The 12,072-nt window shown below is 42.2% G+C and overlaps 1 protein-coding gene across 1 annotated transcript in view; it reads left to right on the top strand.

Moving 5' to 3' along the window:
* The window catches only part of LOC126473595 (potassium channel subfamily K member 18), a 522,245-nt gene extending 510,665 nt beyond the window's left edge, over positions 1–11,580 (top strand). The window contains exon 8 of the mRNA XM_050100742.1: positions 8,024–11,580. Coding sequence (XP_049956699.1) covers positions 8,024–8,185 — 162 coding nt within the window. The 3' untranslated portion in view covers positions 8,186–11,580. The remainder of the gene's footprint in view (positions 1–8,023) is intronic.
* The last annotated feature ends 492 nt before the right edge of the window (positions 11,581–12,072 follow it).

Raw genomic sequence — 12,072 nt, 5'->3', positions numbered from 1 at the left:
TGCTATGCACAACAATTCCATTCGGTACATTTGACGTCCAGACTGATCTTCAAAGAGTCGGTACATATGTCTATGAGCAAGGTTGTCTTTAGAGACGTTCAAAGCGACCAACTACCGGTTGCAAGCATTTCGCGGCTCGTTGTATCATTCTTTGCTGGACACTACGTAACACACGTGCAGCCACCACAGCTGAAGCAGTATGCACGCGAGATATTAGGTCGTGTACACCCATGAATGCAGTACTATAAACTTGTTCGTTCAAGTGTCCCCACAAATAAAAATCTAAATGACAAAGGTACAGGGAACTTGGAGGGCAGAACATTGTACCTGAAAGAACAATTCATTTCCCTGGAATTGCTTCCTTTAAATACACTGAAGAGCCAAAGAAACTGGTACACCTGCCTAATATCGTGTAGGGCCCCAGCGAGCACGCAGAAATGGCGCAGCACGACGTGGCATGGACTCGACTAATATCTGAAGTAGTGATGGAGGGAACTGACAAAATGAATCCTGCAGAGCTTTCCATAAATCCGTAAGAGTACGAGGGACTGGACATCTATTCTCATCAGCACATTGCAAGGCATCCCAGATACGCTCAATAATGTTCTTGTCTAGGGAATCTGGTATCCAGAGGAAGTGTTTAAATTCAGGAGAGTGTTCCTGGAGCCATTCTGTAGCAATTCTGCACATGTGGGGTGTCGCATTGTCTGGCTGAAATTGCCCAAGTCTGTCGGAATGGACAGTGGACACGAATGGATGCAGGTGATCAGACACGATGCTTATGCATGTGTCACCTGTCAGAGTGGTATCTAGACCTATCAGGGATTCCATATCACTCCATCCGCACACGCCACACACCATTACAGAGCCTCCACCAGCCTGAACCGTCCCCTGCTGACATGGAGGGTCTATGGATTCATTAGGTTGTCTCCATACCCGTACACTTCCATCCACTAAATAGATTTTGAACGAGACTCTCCCGACCAGGCGACATGTTTCAAGTCATCAACAGTCCAATGTTAGTGTTGACGGGCCCACGAGAGTCGTAAAGCTTTGGTTTCTGCGGTCATCAAGGGTACACGAGTGGGTCTTCGCCTCCGAAAGCCGTTTCGTTGAATGGTTCGCACTTTGACACTTGATGGCAGCATTGAAATCGGCAGATATTTGTGAGAGAGTTGCACTTCTGTTACTTCGAACGATTCTCTTCAGTCGTCGTTGGTCCCGTTCTTGCAGGATGTTTTCCGGGCAGCAACGATGTTGGAGATTTAATGTTTGACCCTATTCCTGATATCCACGGTACACTCGTGAATTGGTCTTATGGGAAGATCCCCACCTCATCGCCACCTCGGAAATGCTGTGTGCCACCGCTCGTGCGCCGACTATAACACCACGTTGAAACTCACTTAAATCTTGTTAACCTGTCATTGTAGCAGCGGTAATCGATCTAAAGACGGCGCCGGGCACTTGTTGTCTTATATAGGAGTTTCTGACCGCAGCGCCGTATTCTGCCTGTTTTCGTATCTCTGCACTTGAATACGCATTCCTATACCAGTTTCTTTGGCACTTTAGCGTAGTTACGCACATTCTTTCCAAAATGTGCGGAGCACCGTCATGCTCAAACTATAGACGTCGCCGAACACCAACGGGAACGTTTTCTGCTGCGTCGGGCAAAGTACTGCAAAGAAATGTACGATATAGGGGAGCATTCAGTTAGTTCAGCTGTAGGTAATGGTCCAAACTCTCTCCTGCCACGATTGCAGCCCCCAGGTTTTACACCAAAGCGCGCCTGAATGCCACATTAACGGGTGACCTGAGGGTTGTGTTCCAATAATGGCTGTTATGGAGTTTGATAATACCTGCACGAGAGAAGACAGATTCATCAGTCCATCTCTCGTTATTTATAAAATGTTCGTTATCTTCCATTTGGTGCAAAAGCCATTCACAGAACCTTACTCGTCGGATGCAGGCTTCTCGCTACTGGTCTTGAATTAACGTCTAATGGTACGAATTCAGTTCTTCATAGTGCTGCAGTTCAAAAGCCAATTTTTGAGTTATCTGGAACGCCCCTGCTGTATCACTGGTACATCGCCGAGCTGACTGGTGAATAGTTTCAAGTCTCGAGTCCTCTGTTTGTGGAGTACATCTAGTCCTTGAGCGACCTCTGTGCATTATTTGTGGACGAAGCTTACCAGTTTCCAGAAGGCGTTGATTCTGGTGACGAAAAACATTCTTACTGAGATGTCGCCTTTGAGGGTATCGTGCAGCATATGCAGGAACAGCAGCAGCCGCTTGGTTATCGTATGTAGTCAGCACCGGAAGCATGTAGACGTATTCATCGTAGGTGTTCTCTATCGGAAAGCCGCCCTACTTATTTTGACAGAATCAATTATGGTTGCGCACAAATACAGTTTATTGGCTGCCACTGTCATTTGATAGGGTATCGTCATGTACAAAATTATATCCTGCTTATAAACGAGAAGAACTAGCGACTGGACGTCTAAAAAATAAAGGAACCTGACGAGGAATTCGAAATGTAGCTCCGTGGTGGATGTGGGTATGATATCCCAACAGTCTATTCAGGGAGCTACGACGGCTGGTATGGTAGAGCGACCTGATACACGTTCCTCTGTACATTCCGTTGCACTGCGCGGTGTGACAGTGTTGCCAGCTCCTCGATTTCATACTGCGTTTTCAAAATGCACCCAATTGATTTTGATAGGTAAACTTTTCTCTTCAAGCTGGGGTTGAGGAATCTTATGCCGACCTCCAAGTGCAGCATTTTTTCTTCGCCTTGAATATCATATTTGATCAGTACTTTATATTTGATTCGGCTTCTTTTGAAGTATTGTCTACATATAACTAAGGAGCCATCGGGAAAAATTACATTTTGTTAATATAGCTATTCATAGTGATGTGATATCTTAGGTTTTCTCGACGTATTTGATTAATAATGAGCTTCCTGTCTTTGTAGCGAGTTGTTGCTTCCATTTTACGCACAACACTTCGAGGACCGACTGAGCCGACTTCTTCACGTACTGCGAGTTTTGTTGTTATGTTGATATTCTGTCTTCATTCTTCTTGTGATTTGATTGTAAACAGAATTTGTTTAAACTTCTGATTGCTGTAATGGTTTATGCCTTACGAAAATATAATTACAATTTCAATATGTTTTCCTTCCGCCCTTGCGAAGAAATATTGTCAGGATTCATATTCAGTTCCTCAGTAAAAACCCCTTCCGCTTCTAGTGCTTCAAAGGCGATGTGGCTTCGTCTATCGTTTTCTTTAGCAAATGTTCCTCGTAAAACTTTTTTGTTTCTTCTAGCATTTTAATATCCTTTGATTTCCCGGTGTTAAACTTCTATTTTGCGGATGGTGTACTAGTGATTTTACTATCATCTGAGCTGTAAATAGTGCCACATACACATTGAGTAACATGTCAGTTGTATTATTTTATCAATAATCTTTTTCCTCCAGTTGATTTCATGCTGCTTACCACGACTTACTCCCCTTCACCTCAGACTAGTGCTTACACCCAACGACCTTAATTATTTGTTGCATATATTGGTTCTCTCTCCTTATTTACAGTTTTATCCTTACAACTCCAACTAGTAATGTGGGGTAGTTATTCCCTAATGTCTTCATACATGTCCTACCATCACATCCCTTCCTGTTGTCAGTGTTTATCTTCGTCGATACTGCGGAGAAACCTAAAGTCTCACTTATCCGTACACTTCGTTTTCAGCATACTTTTCTAACATACATTTCAAACTTATCCCTTCTGTTCCGATTATCCCTCAGTCCACGTTTCACTTCCATACAAAGCTGTGCCCCTAATGGCACTGAGCACTATGGGACTTAACTGCTGAGGTCATCAGTCACCTAGAACTTAGAACTACTTAAACCGAACCAACCTAAGGACATCACACACATCTATGCCCGAGGCAGGATTCGAACCTGCGATCCTAGTGGTCGTGCGGTTCCAGACTGTAGCGCCTAGAACTACGCGGCCATCCCGGCCGGCAGCTGTGCCCCAGATGTACTTTCTAAGAAAATTCTTCCTTAAATGAAATCCTGTAACTGATTTTAGCAAACTTCATTTAGCGAGGAATCATCTCTTTATCTATACTTCCGGTATCCTCTATGTTTCGACTGTCATACTTTATTTTGCTTACGAGGTACTAGAAGTCCTTAATGTCGTCTGCTACGGTGCCCTCATGCGGATATAGAAGTGAATTATACAGGAAATGCTACATCGTAACAATGCTGCAGAATACTCATAAATTTATTATCTTATTTCATCACTAGACCGATAAATTGCTTGAGTTTTCTCTCTGTGTCAGCGGTGGAAACATCAATAGTAAGCACAGCAGGAGTAAAGTATTGATATTAATATGAGTGTTGTTATTAGCGACTTAAGATTTAATGGTAGTTGTCGATGTAGTACAAACAAGTGGGGTAGTACTGATAGGGCATACCAATAATTACAGTAGTAGTTCTGATTGTGGAGGCAGTGATAGGAGTAGTAGTAGTAGTAGTGATAGTAGCAGTACATGTATTTGCAGTCTTATTTGCTGTGTCAGAACTAATAATACTGAGTGAGGAAGATAAAAAAGATTGCATACGTCGAATACCTACGCCTCTTTTTCTGTGACAGGATACCCAGCTTAGTGAGACAAGAAAAATTTGCCAGAGCATCTAGGTTACCCTCGAAATATTAGAGTTGTAATAAAGCGAAAATAAATAAAATAATTTGTTAAATATTGTTAATCTAAATTAAGATTCAACGTAGAAAAAAAATAACACTGAACTTATTGTTATGAAGACTTACTTGTAAATTTGATAGGCAACTATCAGTTGTTAAGATTTTTTTCCAGAATGAATAAAGAATAATAATATTTATTTGGACTTTCACGCCTCCTTTTTTTATATTTTTCTCTGTGTTACTCAGAAGTGCTGCCTTCTATGAAGGCTGAACTTCTTACTGTTATGTCTCGCGATCATTTTAGCATTTATCGAACGTTAACACAACATTGCCCTCTAGCCTATTGCACCGCTACGATTCTGTTTCTTCTTTATTCCTATATGGGATTTTGAATGAATGCATGCTGAACTCTTACGCCGTGCCATCGTTCGGGATTAATAGTCCCTCTATATTCTGAATACCGTAACGCTGATATTAAATTTTCATATTTCTCAAGCCGTTTTCTGGTATGTTGTTTAATCAGTTCGCCTATCATGACAATGTTTACTTCATTGCAAGTCTCTGGTTCTGGTCTATCGGGGTACTTTTGAAACGAGTTTCAAGCATCTGTTTTGAACCGCCTGAAGAGTTTCTATATTTGTCTGCCATGATGTACCCCAGGAAGAGGTGTTAACGTTCAAGTTTTCTCTTGATAGTAGAGGATAGAGAGCATGAATTAGAATTGTCATTTTCTCTTTCTTCGCGTGTGTGTTTGACATGAATATGAGGTTATTGTCTAGCAAGACACCTAGGTACCTGATCTGGTTGGTCCACTGGGTTTCTATGTTATTGTTTCACAATGTACATATGTCTCAGATCTGGCCTTCTTCAGGTGAACATGACTGCGAGTGTCTTTAGCTCTATCATGTAACATACTGTCCACTGCTCTGTGACTTTTAGCTGCCTATGAAGGCGGATTACCGCTGCGTTCACTCGACCGCCGGTGAGAAGCGCAGTGCCGTCGGCAAATTGTGCGACTGCTGTTTGTGGTGGAGTGGGCCCGTCATTGACATCCAAAGGAACAGAGTGAGCGGTGGTACAGAGCCTCGTGGAATTCTTTGATCGAAGTGTTTCGCACTTGATATTCGGCTGTCGATCTTCACGAAAAACGTCTGCCCGAAAGGAAACTTGACTAAGTAATCTGGTAATGCGCCAAGGGCAGCCATTTTTTATATCAGTTTGGTCTTCCACGCTTTGTCATATGTTTTCTCCTGCAGTACGGTTCATACTATACGCCACATGTGGCAGCAATCAAAGTCACTGGGACAACTGTGGAGTATGTGAACAGCATTGTGGATCACCTGCAGCTTATCCAGTTTGATGTCTTCCCTGACGTAAGAGCAACTGGGCGTGTCAAAAGAAGTCCAGAATCGTTTTATAGTGGATAGGGAACACGATAGCTGATGCGTTGACCTCTAAATTCGCCTGATCTGAACTGACGGAACACATCTGTAATGCTGCTGGACACACGCTCCGCGTGCACAAACCACGGACCCGTAATTTACCTCTAGATACATAGGAAGGACTTACCGAATCAGAGGTAAGTCATCACTGGCTGTTATTCTGCGTTTCAAGGATGGACCATCACTATATTGAGCAGGTGCTTATAATACGAGGATAATCCCAAAAGTAAGGTCTCCTATTAGTTTATAAGTACAGAACTCCGTTTGTGTGGCAGTTGGTCACACTGTTATGAAGAGTGCTTCACGCGCTGTGTGTAAACACGCGCACGCCACGCTGAGGCCCTCAGTCTTGGCTTGGCAGCCGTTGAGAATGGAGCTCCCGTTGGGTGTTACCGCCAAGTGCGAATTGCGCGCAGTTATTCGGTTTTTGAACGCAAAGGCGCTGCGCCGATTGAAATCCATCGACAATTGACGGAAGTGTATGGTGAGTAGTGCATGGATGTTAAAAATGTTCACAAGTGGTGTAGAGACTTTGCAGGTGGTTGGACCGAATTTCACGGCGAACAAAGGTGCGGGAGACCGTCAATTTCTGAGGAGACAGTGTTGAAGGTTCAGCGAAACATGCGTGAAGATCGGTGTATCACCCTCGATGCTCTCTGCACGTTGGTTCCTGAGGTTTTCCGAAGCACCGCTCTCAGAATTTTAATGGAAACATTGAACTACCGGAAGATGTGCGCAAGATGCGTTCCACGCATGCTGACTGAGAACCACACGCGGCAACGAGGTGATGCTTCCCGCGCATTTCCTCACCGCCTTGCACCCGAACAGGACAACTTTCTGGACTCAATTGTCACGGGTGACGAAACCTGGGCATAATACTTTACACCTGAGACCAAGGAACAATCACGCCAGTGGCGGCGTCCTTCGACAAATCCGCGGAAATTCAAACAAACACAGTCTGCCGGTAAAGTCATGACCACCTTTTTTTGGGATCGGTTAGGGGTATTGTTGGTCGACGTTATGCCCACTGGGACCTCAGTTAACGCTGACAGGTACTGTGAGACTCTGAAAAAACTCAAACGGGCAGTTCAGAACCGGAGAAGAGGAATGTTGAGTAAAGGCGTACACATTCTCCGTGACAACGCACGCCCATACATCGCTCGGCAAACCGTTGCGCTCCTGCAACAGTTTCATTGGAACATAATCACCCACCCACCACGTAGTCCTGACTTGGCGCCCAGTGTCTATCACCTGTTCCCTAGGTTAAAAGAACATTTGGCCGGAAAGCGATTCAGCTCCGACGACGAGGTGAAAGAAGAGGTTCGTCACTTTCTGAACAGCATGGCGGCGAGCTGGTATGACATCGGCATGCAAAAACTGCCACAGCGTCTACAAAAATGCATCGCCAAAAATGGTGATTATGTCAAAAAATACCTAAATGTCAAAGCTGTAAACCGATGTAAACCATTGTAGAAATAAACAGGTCTATGTACTTATAAAAAAATAGATCTTACTTTTAGGATTACCCCATGCTTTCGTGGCCGTTGTCAATGCAGTTAGAAATCTTCTGGGTTGTTAGCGCAATATTCTTCAGACGATCGACGTTTCGACCCCTCTGCTGGAATCGTCTTCAAGATCTTGGGATGTCTATCGTAAACTGAACACACAGTATATAGTGGACACCACAAGATACTGAAGAAGATCCCAGCAGAGGGTTCGAATCGTCGATTGTTTGAAAGAATATGACGCTGTCCAACAACCCAGAAGATTTTAAATTCAGGTGACCCTAATGATTTGGCTCATGAGTATCTTGACACTGCTGGTGCGAGCTACGCACTTGCTCCTGTGGAAATCAGACGACGGACGGTCTCTGTTTCAGATAAAGCTGTCCGACAGCTTCCGGCAGGCGAGCGCCAAGCTGGGCGCCACGATAGGCCTGCGCGTCACTGACGAGGACGGCGTCGCGACGCCCATCCCGGCGACGCCGGTCGTCGACCTGAGCGACGTGCAGCCGTCGCTCGGCAAGTCGGCGTCGACGTGAGCGTCAGCGGCGCCGCAGTGCCCACTTGCGGAGCCCACCGCCTGCACTCCGTCCCGGGGCTTCGCTCGTCGAATCAGCTGGCTGGCCGTGCCAGTCGCTCCCTGCTGAAAGAGAAAATTTCACCTTGACTGCCATGCTTCGGCTGCTATGCCCGTAAAAAAACGTCTCCACGAAAGCAGACAGAGAACACACGGTAGACTAATCCGCTGGGCAGGTTCCCACAAATACTGAAATATCTCAGAATAATGTTTGAGGAACGTGGTACTGGTTCCTCAGTCTTGTACTACGATAGTGACCGCACTGCGTTTTACTGTGTCTCTGAGGGGAACAGTAACGTGTAAGACCTCCACTTTCATTGACCGTCCATACAGTGAAACTTGCATCTTAGCCAGATGCAGGTCAAAGAGCCTATCCGAGGATGCATCTGGATTGTAATATGTTTGTCCAGGACGCATGAAATTGATTGATATCTGCGATTGTATCACCTAATTTATAAAATGTGGCTTTTTCAGCTGCAGTTATATTTATTTTACCCATTTTTATTGGCATCATAGGTTTCGCCAGATGCTGCCATCATAAGGTGTGTTAACTGCTACTTTTTCATCAACTAGACTGCTGTTCATCGTGAGAAAGTTTTTTCTGGAAGTGGCAGTGAATTTAAGTTCCGAAATATTGTCGTCATACTTCGGGAAGACTAATTTATGACAGCGTGTGCCCTTTTGTGTCTGTGATTTTTTTAATAGCTACAAACATATTTTTATTTACATGTAGTGGGTCACACAGATTGTCTGTACGACAGTGCATCGTCACTCTCCTTTTCTGGATCATTTGTTTACAATGGAGAGTTAGTACTAAGAAATGCATAAAAATGATTAAAGTCAATAAGTACAGAAAATCACACTTCATAAAAGTGTTATGATGTAAACACACTTGCTCAAAACTTGTATTTTTTAGTATTGTGTGTATTACCTTAGCAGCTGAAATACATATTACCTTAGTGGTTGAAGAATCTTTTAAATGGTCTAGTCACTACACTGCCAATAACTGTTCCAGAAAGTAGTAATAGTGATGGGTACGTTCTTGTACTCTGTGTACTAGGTCAAAATGTATGACAGCTGAATGTAAGTAAACATATTTGATAAACTATTTAAATAATAAAACACCTACAATGGTGCACACTGACGTAACTTAATCTTTCTGGACAGGGACAACCTTCTCGAATCTTAGCTCACTGGCACATCCACCAAAAATGAGTTCTCACTTTACAGTAATTTATAACTAGCAGTCACTGTACACATAGCACTGAGGTACGTGATGCCACCGAAACGCTAGGTGCCAATAAATACTGGATAAAATATTCTTGACTAAAAATATATTATTTTACTAAAAGTAACACTGTCCACATAAATCAGCCGTCAATAACGCGTTTATTACCAGTCCACTGTTTTAGATTAATACTTGCACATTACTTATTTTTCTCGTATCAGGTTAACTCAGAGAGCTCTTTCCTGATGTGTATTATGTCTTGATGTTTTATCTAATCGATCTACCGTCTTATTTGTCAATTGATGCTGTGATATCATAGTGAGACATGAATATTGCTGGAATATGCGGTGTGTTTCCAACCCTCTTCGTGATTCTTGACTCTGAAATGAGTACAAGACAGTTCCTAGGGGACAGGAAGACTACAAGTATTACTTTGTCCCACTGCGTTCCTCAACTCACGGTACAAAAATAACAACGAAGAATCTTGAGTGGTAATGGTATTCAGCAAAGTCACTTTTTGTAGCAGAAGTTATGTACAGTAACGGGCGTTGACGTGGTTCACGAAAATGCAATAAGTATCTGTGGTGATAAAATATCGATTAGACGAAAAAGGAGTAAGAGTTTCAAAGCTATCATATCGTTTACAGAGCTCATTAAAATGGACTGAGAAAATATCAGATACAACTAGTATTTTCCCATATTTAGGGAAAGGTATCATCGATTGACCATCCATATTTAGTAGTAAGTTTCCCCTTATTTCTCCACATCATCGAAGCCTAATACCGGTATTATTCTTTCCATATGACTCTCCAACTGGAATTTGTACACCATATCTAATAAGATACTATCTTAGTGATTGTACCCACATCCGAAACCTTTGTGTTCCATTCACCTCAAACAGCATGTTCAGTCACATCACATTTATTTTTCTTTTCAAGAAGAGTGGTGTCAGCGCATAAAAGAGGGAAGGATTGGGAGAACTGTGCCACATATATGTCACTCAATTACCTGTTTCTAAGGCCAGCAGGGGATTCCCTTAAATAAGTCAAATGCAGAGCACCGAGTATGTCTAATAATATAAAAACTGAGACATTTTCTTTGTTTCTGGCTTCAAACTATTTAATGTCAATTATCAATAAGGTGTTATTCCGATTGCAGAACAATTGTCCAGATCTTAGAGATTGTTTATAGCGCCTTTACCGCAGTCACTGAACGTGCAGTACGGAGACGATAGTTACTGGGGACTTGCACTAGTACAAAGTCTTCAAGCCTACCCGCTTCCAAAACGTGCTTCGTGTTAAGCTGAGTATACAGTAGGGGAACAAAAATCTCAGTAATTCTCACGCTGACTGCGCGAACTATTATGCAGCTCACAATATTGCTCCTCAGAACATTACCATGAACGAAGGTTGTCAGTTCCGTTCCCTGGGAAACTATCTCACAATCTACGAACCTGTTGGACACCGAAAATCCGTTAAGTACTTTAGAGACTGGTGGGTGTTCTTTCTAATGTCTTATTAAGTAAGTTACACGTTTCGAAATATAGGTTACCATGCATACCCTACAGAACACATGTCGCATTACGCTTGAAGAATTTCCTGAGGCACACTGCAAAACAACTTTCAATCTCAACAATGTTTTACTTTCATATATGCCTGTTTTCACTTACCACTATTTGCGAAAGTGTAATAGACGTTCTTGACTAAAGCAAATTATTGTTCTCAAATAATATGGCGTCCTTAATTGCTGTATAGTTTCATGACCTCGCACATTTGTTATGAGACACTAAAAATTTCATGGTCATATTTGAACTATTGTTCCATATTTCTGTGTTGTAATTGAATGTAAAAGCATTAGCGTTCTCAACTTATTTTGAGGTTGTCATTAACAGATGAAAGTAATTTCTTTTACTGATTCTAAGAAAGGAGATCGGATCTAATTTTGCACAAAATATATTTCTGTAATTTTGTTTCTGTGAAGTGCTCTAAACTTCTTGTATATTGAATAATAAATAACACTGTACTACTAGCATATTTTATCTAAATATAAAGCTTTTATATTTACTGCACTGTGAGTTGTTAATCATTGGACAGTAGTGAGTGTGACTGAGAGAAAAATGAATTGTATTTCTCTATTGTTTTACATTTTCAATAAAATATCCATTTTATTTTAATCGTGTGCATTCAGAGAATGTCTGCAAAACAGGTCAGCTACGTTATGTTTTATATTGCAGGCTACACAGATCTCGTACCAGTGCTTTTAGATTTTATATTTGCCTTCAGACGTGGTAACATTGTTAAGAAGAATACGCTAACACGCAGTCCTCGTAAATCATACTGAACGACTCTTAATTTGGTCAGTCAGTTTATATGCACAACTACGAAGGTTTCATAGTTTTCTTACTCCAGCTTTTAAGGTGATGATGGGCCTATACAACTGTGAAACTATCACACAGACTCGAAATACATTAATAGGCTTGCCCTATCATAAATAATCAAATTTTGAAAGAAAATTGCGTAATCTCAAAATATAAAAATCAAATTCTAAAACACTGAATCACAAAATGTATTGTTAGTTTTATGATGAGTTGCTTCAAATTCACGTCATTCATCAAGGAATCA

The sequence above is a fragment of the Schistocerca serialis genome, chromosome 4 (genome assembly GCF_023864345.2).
Source record: "Schistocerca serialis cubense isolate TAMUIC-IGC-003099 chromosome 4, iqSchSeri2.2, whole genome shotgun sequence".
NCBI classification, from domain to species: Eukaryota; Metazoa; Arthropoda; class Insecta; order Orthoptera; family Acrididae; genus Schistocerca; species Schistocerca serialis.
The sequence above is the reverse complement of the archived record's forward strand: the minus strand, read 5'-3'. Positions and strand labels throughout refer to the sequence as shown.